Source organism: Nicotiana sylvestris, chromosome 3, assembly GCF_000393655.2.
Source record: "Nicotiana sylvestris chromosome 3, ASM39365v2, whole genome shotgun sequence".
Taxonomy (NCBI): domain Eukaryota; kingdom Viridiplantae; phylum Streptophyta; class Magnoliopsida; order Solanales; family Solanaceae; genus Nicotiana; species Nicotiana sylvestris.
Genome location: NC_091059.1, coordinates 104,681,420 through 104,702,228, shown reverse-complemented (window position 1 = coordinate 104,702,228; position 20,809 = coordinate 104,681,420). Strand labels below are relative to the sequence as shown.

At 35.1% G+C, this 20,809-nt stretch overlaps 2 protein-coding genes across 2 annotated transcripts; one reads left to right on the top strand and one right to left on the bottom strand.

The window, feature by feature from the left end:
- The first annotated feature begins 754 nt into the window (after nucleotides 1-754).
- Nucleotides 755-3,073, top strand: LOC138887787 (uncharacterized). The gene is made up of 3 exons (XM_070169574.1): nucleotides 755-1,385; nucleotides 1,602-1,684; nucleotides 2,486-3,073. Exons 1-3 carry the CDS (start codon nucleotides 755-757, stop codon nucleotides 3,071-3,073), a joined length of 1,302 nt encoding a protein of 433 aa, XP_070025675.1.
- Nucleotides 3,074-7,907: 4,834 nt separating this feature from the next.
- Nucleotides 7,908-8,525, bottom strand: LOC104212178 (uncharacterized). The gene has a single exon (XM_009761386.2). The coding sequence runs from the start codon at nucleotides 8,523-8,525 to the stop codon at nucleotides 7,908-7,910; it is 618 nt and encodes a 205-aa protein (XP_009759688.1).
- Between the last annotated feature and the right edge of the window lie 12,284 nt (nucleotides 8,526-20,809).

Here is a 20,809-nt window from a genome sequence, read left to right as displayed (position 1 = left end):
ACAACAATTACCTCATGAAGATCAACTCGAAAACTACTATTTTCTGTCATCATCAATCTTTGCATGTGGTGATATTCTTCTAATCCTATCTTTTTGAGTTTTCTAGTTGATTACTTTAGATATTAAATTGTAGAAATCATGACTTTGAATAATAATTCAGCTGAGCATTCTGGTGTTTCAACAACATCAGTCCTCGATCCTTTGCACTCTCTTTATATTTACCCTTCCGACACTCCATGAACCATATTAGTATCTGTGCCCTTCGCTGGCATATGGTTTGGGGATTGGAAGGAAGGGATGCTCATTTCTCTATCTTCAAAGAACAAGTTCCAATTAATTGATGGATCTATAATTCAACCTACAACTAACTCTCCCTTATATCCCCATTGGCAACAATGTAATAATATGGTTAAAGCATGGATAATGAATTCACTCTCTAAGGACATAGCCAAAACAATCCTCTATTATAAAACTGCTAGAAAAGCTTGAAATAATCTTGTGGAAAGATATGGTGTTGCCAATATTTCTCAATATTACAACCTTCAACAATCCATTTCCTATATCCCAAAGATGACCTGATATTGCCACCTATTATACTAAACTCAAGAGATACTGCGATGAAATATATATAATCTCTTTAGGAAGGCCTCATACATGTGGTGCCATGCATGAATTCAGTGAGGCACATAAACTTATTCAATTCCTATCAGGGTTAAATAAAACTTATTCTACTATTAAGAATAACATTTTAATGATGAGTCCTGTTTTAAGTGTGGAGAAGGCATATTTCATTCTGATTAGAGATGAGAAGCAAAGGGAAATTAATTCTTGTTTCCAACCTTTTTCTTCTGATTCCACTTTCTTCATAGCCAACTCCAATTTCAATTCTGGTCCTAATCAACCAAACACCACCAGAAATTTTACTCAGAGGATGAATTTTGAACCTAGGAGATCCACACTATCTTGCAAGTATTGCAAGAAGCCTGGTCACACTATAGACAAGTGCTACAATCTACATGGATTCCCACAAGATTTTAAATTTACCAAGGGAAATAGAGCTGTTGCCTGTGTCCAGATTGAGTCAACAGATCAGACTTCACCCAAGCTTGATTTACCTCAAACTGAACACATTCCACATGGGTTTTCCAAGGAACAGTATGCTCATCTTATGTCTCTATTCCATCAGACGCAAATGTCTTCTCCAAATCAGCAGTCTACACCCCAAGACACTCCAATCTATGCAAATTTTGTAGGTTGGCATGACAATCCTGTTAGTAAGTTATATGATTATCTTGTATGCCATGCTAGCTATAACAATTTCAGCTCTTGGATCCTAGATTCAGGAGCAACTAATCATATGACACCTCATAGACACCTACTTCATAGTATACAACCTTTAATCTCTCCTTCTCTTTTTATTTTACCAAATGGTTATAAAGTAAAGGTTACTTCTTTTGGATGCCTTTCTTTATCCTCTAGTATCATTCTAGCTAATGTACTATTGGTACCTTCCTTTCGTTACAACTTAATTTCTATACACCAGCTTCTCTCTCAACTCAAATGCTATTCATAGCCTTACTAATATTTCATGTTGGTTACAGGGCCCTTCTCTAAAGAGGCCATTGAAATTGGTAAGGTTGAGCATGGACTACAGCGCTCTTCTCTAAAGAGGCCATTGAAATTGGTAGGGTTGAGCATGGACTATACATTCTGAGATTGTCATCTCATGGTATTGTTGTAGTTGATGTTTCTCAAGCAAATGCCTGTCCAATTTCTTCTTTTTCAAAGTCTGATTCAATTTCTATTTTTTATATTCATAATTCTGTAGTTGATAGCTCTAATGTTGTTCCAATTGCTTGTAATTCTAGTTCTATTAATAAAAATGATGTAATTTGGCATCAAAGAATGGGACATATGCCTTTTGTAAAAATAGTTTCTATTCCTCATCTGTCTGGCAAATTTTCTTCTAGATAATATTTCACATGTACTATATGTCCAATGGCTAGACAACAAAGACTACCATTCCCTGAAAGTACCTCTCAATCTAACAGATCTTTTCAACTTGTACACATTGACCTATGGGCGGGTTACCACACTGCTACATACAATGGCTTCAGATATTTTCTGACCATTGTAGATGACTACAGTAAGGTCACCTAGACACATCTTTTTCCTGTAGAGGAAATGTATTTTCTATCATCAAATCTTTTATTGTCATGGTGTCTACACAATTTCATACTTCTATTGAAACTATCAGAACTGATAATGCATTTGAATTAGTATCTGCTCATTCACATGCTTCATATCTCACTTCTCTTGACATTTCACACCAAACTTCTTGCCCACATACTCCTTAACAAAATGGAATAGTAGAGAGGAAACATAAACATTTGTTAGAAATTGCTAAGGCTCTTCTTTTTCGATCTAAACTACCTACCAAATATTGGGGGGAGTATGTCCTTACTGCAATTTACCTTATCAACAGATTTCCATCCACTGTCTTTCTAACAAAACACCATATGAAGTATTGCTTGATCATCCTCCTAACTATGATCACCTCATATCATTTGGATGCATAGCATATGCCACTGTTCTTCATCCTTCAAGGGATAAACTACAATCTAGAGTTATTCCTTCTGTGTTTCTAGGTTATGGTTTTAATAAAAAGGGTTACAAGTTACTAAATTTAGGAACCAAATCTATATTCTATTCCAGGGATGTCATTTTTATTGAACATATCTTTCCATCTACTTCTACATTCTTAGGTTTCTTTCCTTCTTCTACTTCCTCTTTTTCTGTTCACATCACTCCTAATAATGTTCGTGCTTCTTTTTCAACTTTTTACCCTTCTGATCCTGCTTCTACCTCTTCTTCACCCTTTCATCCTTCTGATCATACTCCTTCTCCTTCTTCACCCTTTCATCCTTCTATTTCTTCTCCTGAACTTGCTCCTGTTTCATCACCCACTATTATACAACACCTACAAATTCCTCTTTCTTCTCCTTCCTCTTCTCTTCCTTTGAGATCCTCTAGATCTACAATCACTCCTACCCACTTTAAGGATTATATTTGATATCTTGTACCTCCCACTACTTCTGCCATTTCTTCATCTTCCTCCCAGTCTACCTTACTTACCCCTTTACTTTGAACCTTCTTTCTACCATCAAGCTACCTCTAATCCTGCCTGGCAAGAGGCAATGTTAAAAGAATTCCAAGCCTTGGAGTCTAATCAAACTTGGGATATTGTTCCTCCACCACCTGGCAAGAAGGTCATTCATTACAAATGGGTTACAAGATTAAGCAAAAATCTGATGGTAACATTAAGAGATACAAAGCCAGGTTGGTCATTAGGGGGGATACTCAACAGGATGGTGTTGATTATTTTGAAACATTCTCACCAGTGGTCAAGTTCACACTATTAATTGTATACTTTCTTTGGCTGCTAAACTTTCTTGGCTTGTATACCAGCTTGATGTGAACAATGCATTCTTGCATGTGAATTTCTCTAAGGAGGTATACATGAAAGTTCCTCTTGGACTCACTATCTCTTCTTCTTCTTCTTCTTCTTCTTCTTCTTCTTCTTCTTCTTCTTCTTCTTCTTCTTCTGGTCCTCCTTTGGTATGCAAACTCAAGAAGTCATTGTATGGTCTCAAACATGCATCAAAACAATGGTTTGCTAAATTGTGTAATGCTCTCACTTCTATGGGATATTCTTCCAACCTTAATGACTACTCACAATTCTCTAAAATCACTCCTTCTTCAACTGTTTTTATTGATGTTTATGACATATTGTTGGTTGGCAATGGCATCTGTGAGTTGAACTCTATCAAATCCTTTTTATTCAACCAATTCAAGATCAAAGATTTAGGTCTTGTTCACTATTTTCTGGAACTTGTTTCTCACCTGCCCCAAGGACTGCTTATTAATCAACATAAGTATCTCAAGGAGCTCTTTACTAGGTTTCATTGTGACTCTGCTTCTCCTGTTGTTACACCATTGGACATGTCTATCAAGCTCACTCCCACTTCTAGTGATCCATTGGCTGATGCTTCTCCTCATAGAAAGCTCATAGGGAAGCTGAACTTTCTTCAACACACAAGGCCTAATATCTATTTCTCTGTTTAGCACCTTAGCCAGTTCCTTAATACTCCTCGAACTGTTCATAAGCAAGCAGGTCTACATTTTTTGAGATACTTGGTTAAGGATCCTGCTAGAGGCATTCTACTTAGGAACACCTACGATTTTTCAGTCATTGCTTATTCAAGCTCTGACTAGGTAGGGTGTTCTTCTTCTAGGAAGTCTGTGACTGGTTATTATGTTACTTTTGGGGGCAATCCTGTTACTTGGAAGTCTAAGAAACAACCTACAGTATCATTGTCTTCTGCAGAAGCTGAATACATGGCTCTTAGAAAAATTATTGCTGAGCTTACTTGGCTTGTTAGGCTGTTGGCAGACTTTGGTCTTTCTATTTATGCTCCAATTCTTTTATACTGTGATAACAAGTCAGCCATTAGCATTGCCAAAAATCTTGTTTCTCATGAGAGGACCAAGCATATTGAGCTTGACTGTCATTTTGTCCCAAAAACACTTGTTAGTGGCCTCATCTCTCTGCACTATATTTCTATTAAGTCTCAACTAGCATACATTTTTACCAAACCCCTAACAGGCATTCAACATCAGGTTCTCTTGTGCAAGTTGGGAGTGTTCTCACCCTCCAGCTTGGGGGAGAGGGATGTTAGAATAACATACCCAGATCATATTGGCCCAAAAGCCTTTAAAGAAGAAATAGACCCAGGCCCAAATACTTGATAGATTTATAACCTTGTAATATTATTGTATCAATAGCCACAAATGTAACAGATAGCCATTCATAGCCATTCTTTATTGTTTAGTATATATAGACAAATAAGTGTTAAGTTGTACAAGAGATTATATTGAATATATGCAGATTTTTCTATCTCTGTCTTTTAGCTCTCTTAAGAACACTCGATCTAGGGTTCTCTTCCAAGGAAATTCATGGATTTTTCTTCGTTTATCTTTAATCTAACATCTTCTAGACTTGCAACAAAAGACACATGGTGGAAGGAACAAAAGAATTACCACAAAATGCAGCCTCTTTATTACAGAGGTACAATAGCGGCCAAATCTTGATGTCAAGATCTAACCATGTTGCTAATGTAGAAATGGGAGGACCAAATAATGGAGAAATTCAAAGTCAAACTGAAATGAAAAATTAAAGAGGCGAACCCCCCTCTACTTTGGAAAATCAACAAAAGGAGGAGGAGGAGCAAAGAGACCACATCAGCTTATAACTACTACAAAACAACATAAACCACCTTAAAATCTGCTCACAAAATGTAAATCCACCTTCACCTTTCTTTTACAGCAACTAAGAAGCAGGGGCGGCTCAAATAAACTTGGAGGTCTAAAGCAAAACTTCAGTAAGAAGCCTTATTTTTTTTGTTATAAAAGAAAAGAAAATTCATATAGAATTTCATTTACATTCTATTTTCTAGTTTTTTTATGCAAAGTTATTAATAATTTTATCTTATTCATTTAATCTCTCTTGAGACATACTTTTAATTTAAGTTTTTTTTTATCGTTTGCTAAAAACTTATCCAGGGAACATTTTAGGATTATATTAAATTTTTAAGTTTTTTGAGTTATGAATTAATAATCGAATTTTTTCACAATTCATGGTCTAGCGTGTGATTCCGAAAAAGATATTTCTTTTCTCAATTATGCTCAACAATTTAATCTTATTTTTTATTATGAAAATTTGTACTTGCTCATTTAAAACACTAAATATTCTTTTAAAATTTAATTACTATATAACCTATTAGGAAAATTTGTGGCTCCAAAATTATGGGGCCCAAAGCAGCTGCTTTAGCAACCCTTGAGCCGGCACTGCTAAGAAGAAGGAGGAGGAGGAGAAAGGTCTCAAGTTGTAAATTTTTGGATACTAGTTAAACCTTTTTTTTTTTTTAAAGTTGATATATTTAAATGGAGGTGACCAAATAAGGTGCCCCATGAATTTTTTTACTGCAACAACGGATGCTTCCAGTTCTATTAGTATAAATGTAAGATCATCCCATCATAATTCAATTTGGGCAAGATAATCTCGCAAAGCCCCTGCACCATCCTCCTCTCAAATTTTCATTTTGATTCTCTTTTTGGAAAGCGTTTTTGATAAAATCGGTTCTTAAAATAAAATAGATTTTAAAAGTTTGATCGATCCAGAATATCATAGATATTTTCTTCATTTACTTCTTTAACAAACAAAATTAAATTGAAGAAACCACCCTCAGATAAGGGCGAATGGCACAAATAAGATATTTTTGTGCTACTATTGATTTTTTTATCCAGATAATAGAAGTTTTGGGAAAAAAGCTTTGTGCCAAAATTTTAAACGCCAGAATTTCATATTTGATTTGGGCAAGATTTTTAGGAAAAAAGCGAAGTGCCAAACTTTTAAAGCACACTCCTGATGATCGCCAGAATTTTATATTTGATTTGGGCAAGAATTTCCTTAACATCAAGTTATGGTGATCCTAACGATTTCGCCATAAATTCTGACAGATCACTAGAATCATTCAGCATTGTGGCTGAAAATTTTGGTGATTGTCAGAATTCCTGTTACTATTGTCAGGACTTAGGAACATCCTTTAAAATTTTGGTGCGAGGCTATTTTCTAAAATAAAAATAAAATAATAATTAATGAGATCAAAATACAAAAAAAAAATGTTATTAAAAATGTCCATCTAGTGTAATTTTCCGCTATAATGACTCTTTTAGTTGTCCCAACGGCCCAGCGACCTTATTACCTTTGGACTATGTTTACCTTTACCTGGGATGGACGAAAGAATAAATTAATGAGTATCGTTCTTGTTCAGAATTGACACAGCAGAGATTTTAGTACACATAAGTATCATTTGCTTTGTCACTAGCACTTTTGATTTCGCAATCAACTAAATAAATTTTTTGAGAAAGATATATCGAGATGACTCTATTTCCCTGCAAACATATATCATCTTCAAGTGACCAACAACGGACAGCAGTGTCTTCTTCATTGTTTTACCAAGAAAGTTCTTAGAATTCTCAGTACTGCAACAACACATTAACGGGGGCACTCATCACTAAAAATTTTGAAAAGGATGCATGGAGTCAGTGACTTTATTTCCCTGCAAACCATACGTGCAGGACCATTTAAGCTACAGCAACTTCTAAACAGCCACATAAATGAATGTGGATCTATATATTTATGATCTTTCAATAATTCAAGTAGGCCCTAAATTGAATGTGCTTCGATTTTTATTGGATCTACAGAGTATACTTCGTGCACTCATATGAGGAATAATTCCTCTTCTAACTTCAAAAAAAAAAAAAAAAATCCACATAACAATTAACAACAATATCTTAGTTATACTCTCCCCGTCCACTTTAATTATTGACGATTTTCATCCAGAAATATGGCTAAAACCTCCTGCTAGAAAATCCTGAATCAAATAGAATTTAGAGTTATACTCATTTTTTTTTTGATTGATGCAACGTTTCAGTTTCACCCATTTGCACAATGTCAAAAATGAAAACAGATGGAGTATTATTATTGCAAACTCTATTCTGTACATCCTAAGTAGAACAGGATAAATGTAAAAGGTGAGATAAGACAATTCACACTTCAACTAAATGGATTAATACCAGTTCCAAAGACAAAATAGCATCAAAGTTTTAACTTGACACCAAACCAAAAGAAAAAAAAACATGTCGACATAATTTCGTTCCCACGATTATTGTAGCAAATAATTTAAAACAGGGAAATCGCAGCACACTTCACAGTTTAAAATAAACTAAGTATTTAAAACTGATGTACAAGATGAACACCATGTTTCAAAGATAATATATCATCTTCAAGAAGCTGCGCCATTGCTAACAAAGGACGAAAACGCCTTCTTCACATTCTTCTTCGCCGGGTAATTGACTCGAAAACGCTTTGAATTCCCCATTCCACAGCCAAAACAGAGCGTTGAAGTTGGTGAAGTAGGGATCTGCAGTTTCTCATGATCATACTCCTCAATTTCTGATCTCGAACGGTAGTTCCTTGTGTTGGGATTATAACCAGTGATTGGAATGGAAGACATCGAAAACGACGATGAACAAGACGATGAAACAGAAGGGGAAGTGAGTGAAGGTGAAAAAGTGATTCTTTTAGAGGAAATCTTAGGGAAAATGGAGAGGAAAAAATTAGGTTTTGATTGTTTTTGCAAAGATTTCAAGTGGGCATTGGTTTGATAAGAAGGTGGAGGAGTAAGTGGAGGAAGAGAAGTATCTGAAAATTTATGTTTAGGAGTACCAGGTTGAGATTCCCAAACAAATGGAATTGAACCAGAGGATCCACCACAGTAATAATACCTAAAAGAAGACTCACCTCTTGCTGTATTTTCCTTAGACAAAAGTCTTGAAAAGAATTTGTCATCTTGTTTGATTAGAAGAAAATCTGCTGGATGATGGCTACCACCACTCACCATTTTCTTTTCTTTTCTGTACTTCACTTCAAGATCTGGAGATCTATAGAGGATGAAGTAGAAGAGAAGGAAAATAAGGATTTGAAGCTAAGATCTCAGTATTGGATTTTGGATATATTCAAATCTAGTGTATATATTTAAATGGTTTTAAAAGGTTGCTGAATTAAATGCGTAAAATAATTAAAGGAAACCATTCAGGAAAGGAGTGGTGTTTTGATTTCTAGGAATTTGGCTGCAGTGCAGGGGATGATTATTGACTTGGGCGGGGCACACTTTTATATTAAAAGAAAATAAGATTTTTGAACTCCAACCAATGTGAGGTCAGTTTATTTAATGTTTTGAGGTCATTCAAGAATATAATGGCCTTTTGTGTGTTAGTTAGTGTGTTAGTGTACTTAGAGTAAAATGAGATTTAATGCAGTTGGCCGGTAGCTATAACTAGTAAGTGGTAAACCATTTTATTACATTTATTTTTAAAACATTCAAGGCCATTGATTGAAGGGATGATATTGAAAGGGAGCCCGGGAACAATGATAAAGTTGTTACCATGTGACTTATAGATCACGAGTTCGAACCGTGGAATCTCAGCCACTGTAGATTGTATTAGGGTAAGCTGCCTATATTACAAGCCCTTGGGGTGCGATCCTTCCCCGGACCTTGATTAAACACGGGATACTTTATGCACCGGACGGCTCTTTTTGATCCGATCTTGATAAAAATTGAATTAAGAAAAATAAATTAGGTACAGTTGAGGAGGAAGATGGATCTAATAAATGAGAAATGGATGTGGTTCCATGACTATTAAAGGGAAGTTGTTTCCATGGTTGATGAGAAGACAAAAGTTTACGTCGTTTGAATTATGTGACTTTCATCCCATTACTCTCCAATCATAAATTCCGAAATGCAACGAATTGGAGGCAAACCTTGTATTTCGTTGCAATGCAACAAACCTTAAAATATAGGATTTAACTCTATACACTAAAACATAATTCCTTGATCATTTCATATAATACCTAAATGATAAAAAATTCCTTGATTAATACAGAATTTTGCACTTTAATGCTACTGTAAATTCAGATGCACCGACCGAAAGGAGTAATTAGTGTACTTATAACTTGTATTTGTTGAAGACTTTTGTTAGAGAGAGGCATATAATGAGTAATAACTGTCTAGCTTTCAACCACCAACTTTAGTTACTAGTCCTCGACTTTCTTGTTGAGGAAGCTCAAGCCTTAATTTGGCCTGCTCTCCATATTCAGTTTACACGTATTATCTCAAAAGTAACACGTGCTATATAAGCAAATACAGTGGTTGCTTTCCGGTTTAATACTATAATAACTTTTATTGAAGGGAACCCCACAAAAAATCTTTAAAACGAGAAAAAATCTGATGAATTATTTTTGAATCTTTTTCTTATATGTTTTAGAACACTTTGATGGGTAAATTGTCCACTTACATGATTACATCTATGCAAGGGCGGAGCTAGAAGTCCATGAACTTAATTAATAATTTTTGCTCAAATAGTATATCAATATTAAAAAGTTCATTAAATATGAATAAATATTGTATTTATAATCCAATTATTAGCATTTAAAGTTGTCGCGTTAAAATTTAAAACCCATAAATTTAAAATTCTGACTCATATGTAGATGAGTTGGTATGTTTTATTCTAAACCGTATCAATCCATAAATTTGCGGTATATGCGCAAATTAGTTTTAGCAATATATATAACCTGATATATCCACAGAACCAAGGTAATTGTTATACACTTTAACATTCTATATTTATTTATTGAAAAGAAGAAAAAAGGAAAAAGATGGGAAAAGAAAAACAAAATGAACAAAAGAACAAAAAGATCAACATCGTTTAACCGGAAAAAAAAAACATCTTCTACCCAGACATAAACAAACTAGGAGAGCATGGCCACTCAATATTCCGTCAAAATGGCCCATGACTGTGTAACGTGATCTTTACCAATCACAATCCTTTGTGTTTTCATTAAATAACAACACCAACCACAAGTAAAACTTTGGTTACGACATTTAACCTACATCTAACCATATACCGTTTTCTTTCTTCTTTTTTCTTTACTTCTCAAGAAATAATATACAGACAAAACATGAGCAGAAAATAGTCAAATATCGAACATAGAGTAAGAAAGTATGCACGCAAGACAGCTAGCATGTCTTGCTGCGGTTTTAAGGGGTTGAAAAAACACATGCAATAACCCTAAAATCACATGACTTTCTTCACTTCACACATGCTCTTTTTTCATCTCTAATGCAAAATTGGCCGTCAATTTAACGTGTTGTTGCTCCTTTAATGGCATTGATTCCTATCTGATTTAATTATTCACGACCCCAAAACCAAAAAAGAAATTACTATATACCTTCATATCTGTTCTTTTATTTAGTACATCCAGCCTTAACCATAAAAATATTATTGCTCTTCATCTCACCGTAAATATCTATCTCATTTAATTAACACTCCACTAACTTGAACAGTACTATGTGTAGATTCAAAAAACAAGTGATAAATGACCTCTTATTTTGCTAAATCGTTAATTTTTTTAAGATAATTCAAATTATTACTCTTTATGTCTCAAATTATTTGTCGTGCTTCTCTTTTACATGTCTCTTTAGAAAATATTAATTAAAAATATTTTTGACTATTTTACTCTTATTTATGTCATAAATATAATTTCTCTTCGTTGAACATTTACTTTATTTATGTATCATCTCTATCTTCAAGAATAATTACTACTAAGGGTAAAATAGAGAAAATAATTAATTTTATGTTGAACTTTAAAATGACAAATAATTTGAAACACCTATTTATAGAAATCACAACAAAATACTACTTATATTTGGGATCCGGAGGTATTAGTTATATATTTAAGCTATAAGGTGTGGTTAAGGGTACGAAGTAAGAAAAAGGAAGGAAGGTGTGTCGAATTTGACTATTTGACTTAGTCAGTGGGAAGTTAATACGTCTGAAATTGAAAGAGATGTGTTGGTATTTAAAAAGGTATAAACCAAGTTCTGCACTTAATTAATTTTTCTACCGTACTTATAATATTAATCGCTGGATTAGTGTGGTCACTGCCGATGGTCTAAGTTAAATGAGTCTGATTTTTTATTCTTCCAACTGATGCTGATTTCTAACTAATTGATTTTACTCCAGCATTAAATAATGACTCTTCAGCCACACAAAATTGCATTGTCGTACAATACTACATGTGATAATAGATATTTTTGGCAATCGTTTTCATTTAATGGAAAGTTTTGGTGCTTTAAAATTTTAATATCATTATACCATTTATAATTTTCTGGGTAGTTTTTTGAGGCCATTTTTCTAATATTTATGTGTTAACACAAAAGTAAAGCATCGTCTTAGTTGAGGAATTTCTTTCTTTGTTTCTGGTGTTTTGCTATATTTTCTCTGACTATAATATTTTCTTTCCTTTTTTTTTTCTTTCTCTTGACGTGACCCAAATAAAGGGGATAAAAGGACAAATAGAAACATAGTATAATATATAAATGAACTACCTGATTAGACCGACAATCAAATTCCGTTTAGTTATGGAAATTATTGCATGCAGTAGACCTAAAATTGTTATATGGGTTTTTGAAGCAGAAGGTAGACTATTGCTACTTTATTAATTACTAGGTTGAGTTATATGCAAGTCATAAATGACGCTCTCTAACGGTTGGTGCATTGAAGATTATATTCTAAAATAATACAACTATTACTTGCTTACAAGAATGATGCTATTATTGGAGTCTTAAAAGGTGGTCCATAAATAATTAAAATTTCGCTCACAGCAAAAAACTCGAGAAAAGGAATAGAAACTTTCAGTCGAGTAAACGGCAAAATATCTTAAATCACTTCTAAACTTGGCTTAGATTATTAGTATTCTTCCCGAATTATATCCGATCTTAATTACCCCCTTCAATTTGGCCTTTTGAGGGTCATTACCTCCCTAGACGCTGATGTGGCAAAAAGTATGGGTGTACTCGTCTGCCACGTAGATTTTTATGTTTATGTGGCATTTTTTTAAAAAATAAAATATTTTTTTTTATCTTTTTAAGAATATTACTTTTTTAGATAATTTTTTTCGAATAAAATTTATAATAAAATTTGGATATAACTACAATTTTTAGGCAAAATATTTTTATTTTGCCAAAAATAATAAAGTTTTAGTTAATCATTTTTTTTGAATTTGACCTGAAAATAAAGATTTATGCAATTGAAATAAATAGTCAAGTCATCTAAAAAGTTATAAAAATACATAGCTGAAATAAATAGTCATTGTATCAAAAGAAGAAATAAAAAAAATGTACAGTTGCACTTGTAATTTCTTGCAATTGTACACTCTTTTTATTTCTTCTATTGATGCAATGACTATTTATTTCAACTGTGTATTTTTATTTTTTTAGGTAAAATCTGTAAAAAAATAAAAATAAAAAATTAGAACACCGTAATTTAGAGCTATATAAAAAATTATAGCCAAAATAATTAATTTTAAACTATGTATTTTTTATAGCTTTTTAGATGCCTTGACTATGTATTATTTCAATTTTATAAATCTTTATCTTCAAGTCAAATTCAAAAAAAAGATTAACTAAAACTTTATTATATTTGGCCAAATAAAAATATTTAGGCTAAATAATGCAGTTATATCCAAGTTTTATTATAAATTTTATTCAAAAAAAATTATCTTAAAAAGTAGTATTCTTAAAAAGATAAAAAAATATTTTATTTTTCTAAAAAATACCATATAGATAGAAAAATCCGTGTGGCAGGCGAGTGCACCCACACTTTTTGAGTCTAGGGGGGTAATGGCCCTTAAAAGACTAAGTTGAAGGGGTTAATTAAGACCGAACATAATTCAAGGAGGATACTAATAATCTGAGCTAAGTTTAGAGGTGATTTAAGGTATTTTGCCTCTGGTAAACGGTTAGTTGGAAATTTGGAGTTTATCACTCTTCCGGAAAGACGTTTATTAAGAAAGTATGAGTATATGCTTCTAAAAATATTTCTTCAGTGGAGTAAAAGATTCATGAATTAGCGAAGTGCATACGAATAATATTCGGTTTGACCAAGCGGTTAAAAGTAGCTTTTTTTTAAAAGTATTTTTTCAAAAAGTTTCTTTTGAATAAAAGTAATTTGTGTGTAGCTAATCAATTTAAAGAACACTTTGGAGCACCAATTCGTGTTTGGCTAGACTTTTCAGAAAATAATTTGAAGTGTTAAATTTCAACTAATGACGTGAAATAATATACTTAATAGTTAATACTCCCTTCGATTCATAATAAGTGTCTAATTTGCTTTTAGCATGCCCATTAAGAAAATACTAAATTCTATACAAAAATACCTACTATGACTAAACTACCCCTAATTAAACATTTAATATGAGGAGTAAGAAAACTTTTTAGGGATATGTACATAGGGGTTATTTTGTAAAATCAAATTGAATTCTTTCTTGATTATATAACTGGACACTTATTTTGAACCAAAATGAAAAAGCAAATTGGACACTTAATATGAACTGGAGGGAGTATTATTTAAGCAGATAAATAGTTTTATATATTTATTATGAAATAATATAATTAATTTTTTTATTTTTATGTAAGTAAAATATGAAATTAAAAGTATTTCAACAAATAAAAAAATATTCACCCCAAAAGTCATCATATATTTGAAACCCAACTAAATATATATATATCTAGTAGTATATTCTTCTCCTTCTTTGAAACCTTCTTCTCTGATAGTGGGAGTAGATTGACTGGTGATATCTGAATATTTTCGATATTAGGTATAGTTGTTTTCTATATTTATCTAAACAAATTCTGTTATTTTGTTCTAGGTAGATAAAGTGTACTGCTAGATTTATTATAGAATAGAATCCACTATCTATGTCTATTATAAATTCTTCTAAATTTTGAGTAAGGCTTCTAGCAAAACTTTCTGGATGGGTGTAGTTGTTGCGGTTATTGGACATTAATAGTAAAAATTCTTTGCAGTTAAATCTTATATTTGTGAAAATCCTACTCGGTACTCTCTCTCTTTTATTCTATAGACTTGTAAAGTTAACATATTAGCTAAATTATGAACTGATATTACCCCGTAACTCTTTTTTTTACTCTGTTCATCTCTTCTTCCCAATCGTTTAAAGATTTTACTCTTTTCTTAACTTCTATTTCTTTAACCTCACCCCGGCCATGGTTAAACACTTATACCCTTCTTTATCAATTGGGTTTTTAAACTAGTTTTTCCTAGGAATTTACAGGTTAATCCATCATATTTGTTAAGAAATTGGGAAGCTAACCATATACTAAGAGTGTTATATGATAATTTAATGTACAGACATAGTATAACTAATAATCATAAGAACAGTAAAATATAAACTAATTAACAATCATAAATTTAGTAAAATACAAACTGGGGTAATGTTTATCATTTAGATAAAGATCAATAACTTACATGCTTATAGAAGAGAGATTTCCCTTTCGAGAAACCCGAAAACCTTACTGAAAACTTTGAAAATTACTTCGTACAAGTTGATGAACTTATTTTTCTTACAAGCTTAGAGGAGAAGGGAAAATTACTATATTATACATAGAGGTATTTTACAAAGATGGTTGAGAGTTTTTGGATGGGTTTTTCGAATGGTTCTTGTTTTTCGAATGTAGAATAGCTAAATATGATGTTAAATTGAGTAAGGTTATTTTGGTATATATAATTTTATATTAATGATATTTTTGCCAAGGGAAAAATTAAAAATAGTTTTTGCTTTTGCTTTTGGAGAGAATTTATTTTTTTAGCTTCTCAAAAATAGCTTCTTTTTTCCTATTAAAAACTTGATTGAATACTTCAATTTTGAAATAAAATATTTTTTCTAATAAGCTTGGAAAATATGCTATAAGTCTTAATTAGAACGACTCAAAACGCAACAAATGCCAATTATGACAGTAGTCGGTCGGATGTCATTCCTTGGCTCATCTCTAAAACTTTGAAGCATGTTATTGCCTTCAATCTCCAATACAGTTCAAGCTCCATCTGTATATTTATCATCATCGTCAAATTTTCTTTCTCAACTTCTTAACTTCTTTTCCTATTCTTGTTTTCTTCTTTTCTTTATGAAAGAAGATAAATCATATCTCAATTCTTCAATTGTAATAGTTAATGTTGAAGAAAGGAACGAGCATGTGCAGTCACATGAGATGAGATTAAGTCTATTAAGTAGGTTGTTAGTTAGTTATAAATAATTATTGGATTGGCTAGTGTAAAGCGTAGATACAGCTATAGATTAGTTGCTAATTGTAGAGTGTATATATATACGGGTGATTAGCTCATTGTACTCTTAAGATTTGCAATAACATAGCTCAGATTTCTCTCAAACGGAAAACACCCTCTAGAACCTTCTCGTTCATTTCCTTTCTTCTTCATCTTCACTGAGCTTCTCTCAAATCTTCTATATGGTATAAGAGCAGGGGAAACAGTAGATTCCTATTCGCTGCAATTATCATTCTTTGTTTCTTCCAACAAAGTTTTGTTGTAGATCGATTGTGATTTTTGCGATCGATTAAGCTAGGGTTTGCTGATTTCTACAATTTGCGACTGGAGATTCTGTGAGATGTGAAATCTAAGGCTTAGATTACTTGAATTGATAGCTATGGCAATCAGAGAAGAAGTTTCAGCTGGCACCAGCACAGAAACAACTACAGCAACTATCGATCATCATCACCCTCTGTTCTTACAACCATGTGACACTCCAAGTAGCTCCTTGATTTCAATTCAACTTACTGGAACTGAGAGTTATGCATTATGGAGTAGATCTATGAAAATAGGATTGATTGATAAGAGTAAAGTAGGGTTTTTTGATGGACGATGTACCAAGGATAAGTTTTGATCCGTCATTGCATGAACTTAGGGAGAAATGCAATGCAATAGTTTTATTTGACCAAAAAGTGTAAATCTTGGGTTGAACTAATTATTTTTATATAATGAGGGGTTAAATTAGTTAATGTTAATATTCCTAGATTTATAACTAGTTAGCACAAATAACATAAAATAATATCGGTGAGGGATTAAATGCTGTGTGCATTTAACATTCCAAACAATTTGAGTAATGATAGAAGAATATCAAGTAATAAATAACAACAAATGACATTAATATAAATAAAGAGAATGATTCACCTAATATTGAATGAGGTGGATGATTCTTCTTTCTGATAGTGATGAATGACAGATAAATCCTAGAATATTGGATCTATTCCCGGATCTGATGGAAAAGTATTGAATAATCGATGATAGAATCTTATTGAAAAGACAATATTTGTATCTTTTTTTGAGAGAGAGTCTTCTTCTCAAAAAGTATTCTTATCAAATGAATATTACATGCCCTTTCCCCTTATTTCATTTTCTATTTATATGGAACATATCATTAGTTAACCCTAAAAGTACAAGTATTCCAGAGAATATTCCATTACAAAAACTAGTCGTTAGTACTGTCCTTGATGCTTGATCTCGGCCGTTTGTTGACCGCCCGACCACGAGCCTCACAGTTTACTACTCGACCTCGGCCATATCATTTTCCATAATACCATTTCATGCTAAAATCCCTTCGAGGCATATTTTGGCTTATACAGTTAGTCCCTTCGCTTATTAATGTCGACCCTGGATGACCTCGATGAGCGGACTCTGTTAGTTATGATTGAGAAGTTTAGGCGAGCAGGTCGAGCAGTAGCGTTTCATACGGGGTGGAAACGTGGCCTTCCATGAGCCGTAACCTAGGGTCACGTCATTTCACAGTGACGTCATGTCATCATGCGTCATTACATCATTATTACGTGTTTTTCCGATACCTTGCATCGTTTCCTATGCCTCTGCCACTTCGATTCCTGAGCCGGGTAACGACGGTTTGCTTTCTCGATATGCCTGAACTCTTATAAATAGGGATACAAACTCCTTTTCCTTATTCTTTGCAACCCGAGTATTGGACCTTCATACCTTCTTCTTCATTCTTCATTCAGAATCCTTGTTCTTTTTATCTTACTTCTATTTTTTTGCTTTCACGAATCCCGGTGACTCCTGCTACTCTCGACTTTTTGGTGTTTACTCCTCCTTTATTCATAAACAAAGATGGTTAACCTGTCTTCCAGTTCTTGGGGGTACCTGAACCTGTTCCCTTGGCAGTGCATATGCCTCCCCATAACGGTAGGGTTGCCATTATTGCTAAGGATGATAGCTTCCCTATGGTGGAGGAAATAATACCCCGTAGTGAGAAGGCTAGATCTGACTTCTCGAAGATGCCTAAGGATGAACCTGAAATCTCGGAGTCCTTGATGAAAGAGGTGGGCCTTGTCGAATTTAGGGATAAATTCAAAATTCTCGCTCATATAGACCTAGTTCCTATAGGGCACGACGTGGTGCAGATACACCGCCCTGGGTACTGCACTTTCTACGTGTACCCTTTCCATGTAGGTTATTCTTTCCCTATCTTCCCCTTGGTCGAGGAGTTCTGCCGCTATTACAGCGTCTACTCGGCCCAACTTTCTCCCTACATCTACAAACTCATCCGTATGATTTTGAAGTACGCAGAGTTGGCCGGGGTCCAGGTGACCGTTCGTCACCTGATGCACCTCTTCGCCCCTAGCTTTCATAGGGGACGATGCTACATCTTCGCCACCAGGGCAGTAAGTGTTTAGTAGTGAAGATGGACAACAAGGAAAACCACCAGTTTTGGATCAATTATTTCTACGTCAAGACTGAGGACATAGTGGTTAATACGGACGGGTTCCCCGAGGTTTAGAACTGCTCCCGTAATCTTTTTCTCTCCCCCTTTCTCTCTCTTTCCTTTTGTATTACACGTTACCTTTAATTTCCATTGTATTGATATTTCGTCTTCTCTTCGTGTAGCCAAGGCCACACCCTCTCCTTTGGTCGAGAATATTCATGACTGGTTCAGCCAGGTTCTTCCTCATACAGTGGTGATTCGCGAATGGCCGGCCTTCCTCAAGAAGTTCGGGCCAACGCCTTCTCTGACTGGTGAGTTTACCGGCTTTAAATTTTTATTGTCGTGGACTTCTGGTCGCTTGCTTTTTATTGGATCGATCTCTTAATCTTCTTTATTTTTTCTCTTTTATTTTTAGCCCAGGGATCCTCGAGGAGGCCAGGGGCTGTGCTCTTATGTTCCGCTAGAGGAACACTATAACGGGGTCTGCCCCTACTGTGAATGTGGCCAGGCCTGCCCGGCCATCCACTTCTGTTCAGCCTCCGGTTTTGGCTAGGTCGACTCGATCGTCGACGGCTTTATCACCAGAGACTCCGGCCTCTCCCTTTGTTTCATTTTATAGATGAAGAGTCATCACCGAGTGAGGAGGATTTGGTCCCTCGTAAAAGGAGATAGGTGGACGTCAGCGATGAGACAATTCGAATAATGGATATTATAAGGAATGATCGTGAGCTAGCTGCCGTCTTGCCTGAAGGCGATGCAAATCTTCCATCTGAAGTCTTACCGTCAGCGGAAGCCACAGAGAACGTACCCCTTCCTGATGCTGACATTGGAGCTGTTGGACCGTCTGTGGAGGTTATGGGTACTGTGTGCGAGATGCGCCATACTCGCGGCCAGTTGATGTTCCCACCTCTTCTACTGATGAAAGAGGTAAGGGGGTTGCTGAGGACGATTATGAGACGGGCTTCGAAATCGATCCTGATGAGGTTCAGATGTTGAGCGAGGGTTTACTCGTGTTGAAGTCAGGTTGGAAAGGTCCTCGTGAACCATCGTGGTTCCCATGGATCAGGACCTTTTGGTGAACACAGAGGATGTAGTTCCCTTCTTGGGTCCTCTTTACTCTTATGTGGAGGGTAGGACCCTCGAGACATTGGACGATACCGCCCTATCGATGGGTATAGCCGTTCTAGCCCTTAGAGTAAGTTTTCTGACCTTCATAGTTTCTGTAGTTCCCGTGCCTTGTGCTTTATATTTGTTCCTTTGTTTAACTTTGGTTTTCTCCTACTCTTTTTTCTTAGACCATTATCCTGGAGATCGAGAGTGCTCGCCGGGAGGAGAGGCGTAAGGCCATTTTCAAGAAGATGGAGCGGAAGTACCGCGAGTACCGCATTAAACATCGCGAGATCTGCAGGCGATTTGGTAGGAATGGAAACTTCCAAGCTCTTCGAGATGAGTTAAAAGAGAAAGATGAAGAGTTGGTGAAAGTCATTGGTAAGTGCAGTGTCCTCGAGGGAGCACTGAGAGAGAAAGAGGAAGAGCTCGAGGTGAGCAAAGGGGTCGAGGCCCAATGTGCCGATCTCCAAGCCCAAGTGATCTTGTTACTGGCCAAGCTTGAAGAAAGTCTAATTAAGGCGTATGCTCTAGGTGGTGAGCTTGCCAAGAGGACAATGGACTTAGAGAAGTCAGAATTAGATCGGTTGGTGGCTTTGAGGCAAGCGGAGGCCGTAATTCGCGTTCTTCGTTCAGAGCAGGTGAGTGACTTGGAGACAACGAGGCTTAGAGAAGAGCGACTTGATGAGCGTAATGGGGAGTTAGAGAAAGAAGCTTCGGTCCTTAATGAACGAGTCGTCGCCCTTGAGGCCGAGAAGTCCCAGTTATTGGATCATCCCTCTTCCTCTCGCACTTCTGTTTTCCTCGACATTCCATGGGATTTGTATGAGAAGTGGATTCATGGGAGGCCCAGTTGGATAAATTTAGAGATTTGATGATGGCGGGCAAAGTTCCTGAGGCCGACTTCAAGGATGCTTGCACTAAGGCGCGTATAGCTCAGATTGCTTGTGGCTATGACCCTGCTACACCAGAGGCCGGTGATGGAGAGGAAGATGTGTATGGGATTGAATAGGATGACTGGTACGAGGATGAGGCGATGGTGGAGAGACAGGTGGAGATGACTGCTGGGTTAGGTGGCAAGTAGTTGTTTTTCTTTCTTTTTGCTTGTAACTTTTGTATATACTTTTGCGGGCATCTATTCTAAGACTTGTAAAGAATATATTTGAAAGTATGAAATGTTATTTTCGCTGTTCGTATCCGATTCTTTTCTTTCTGTTCGGGCTTGTATGCTTCTTTCTTTTATTTTGTCGTTTGGTCGGTTTAGTTGTAAAAACTTTGTTTATGTGTGTTGAACGAGGTCGAAACAGAATTTAGTTTTGGCCATGGTTGGGGCCAGTAGGTGTGAATTCGAACGAGGTCGAATGTAACTTATACTCAGTAAGCATGGGTAGGGCAAGAGGTTGTGGACGACGAGTTCGAAACGAGGTCCAACGTAAC

Excerpts from the sequence above, each read along its gene's own strand:
- LOC138887787 (XM_070169574.1), top strand. The coding sequence starts at position 755 with ATGAGTCCTGTTTTAAGTGTGGAGAAGGCATATTTCATTCTGATTAGA. Across the intron at positions 1,386-1,601 it reads TCATAGACACCTACTTCATA|GGCCCTTCTCTAAAGAGGCC; the intron begins GTATACAACCTT and ends TGTTGGTTACAG. Across the intron at positions 1,685-2,485 it reads TAAAGAGGCCATTGAAATTG|ATTTCCATCCACTGTCTTTC; the intron begins GTAGGGTTGAGC and ends CCTTATCAACAG.
- LOC104212178 (XM_009761386.2), bottom strand. The coding sequence starts at position 8,525 with ATGGTGAGTGGTGGTAGCCATCATCCAGCAGATTTTCTTCTAATCAAA.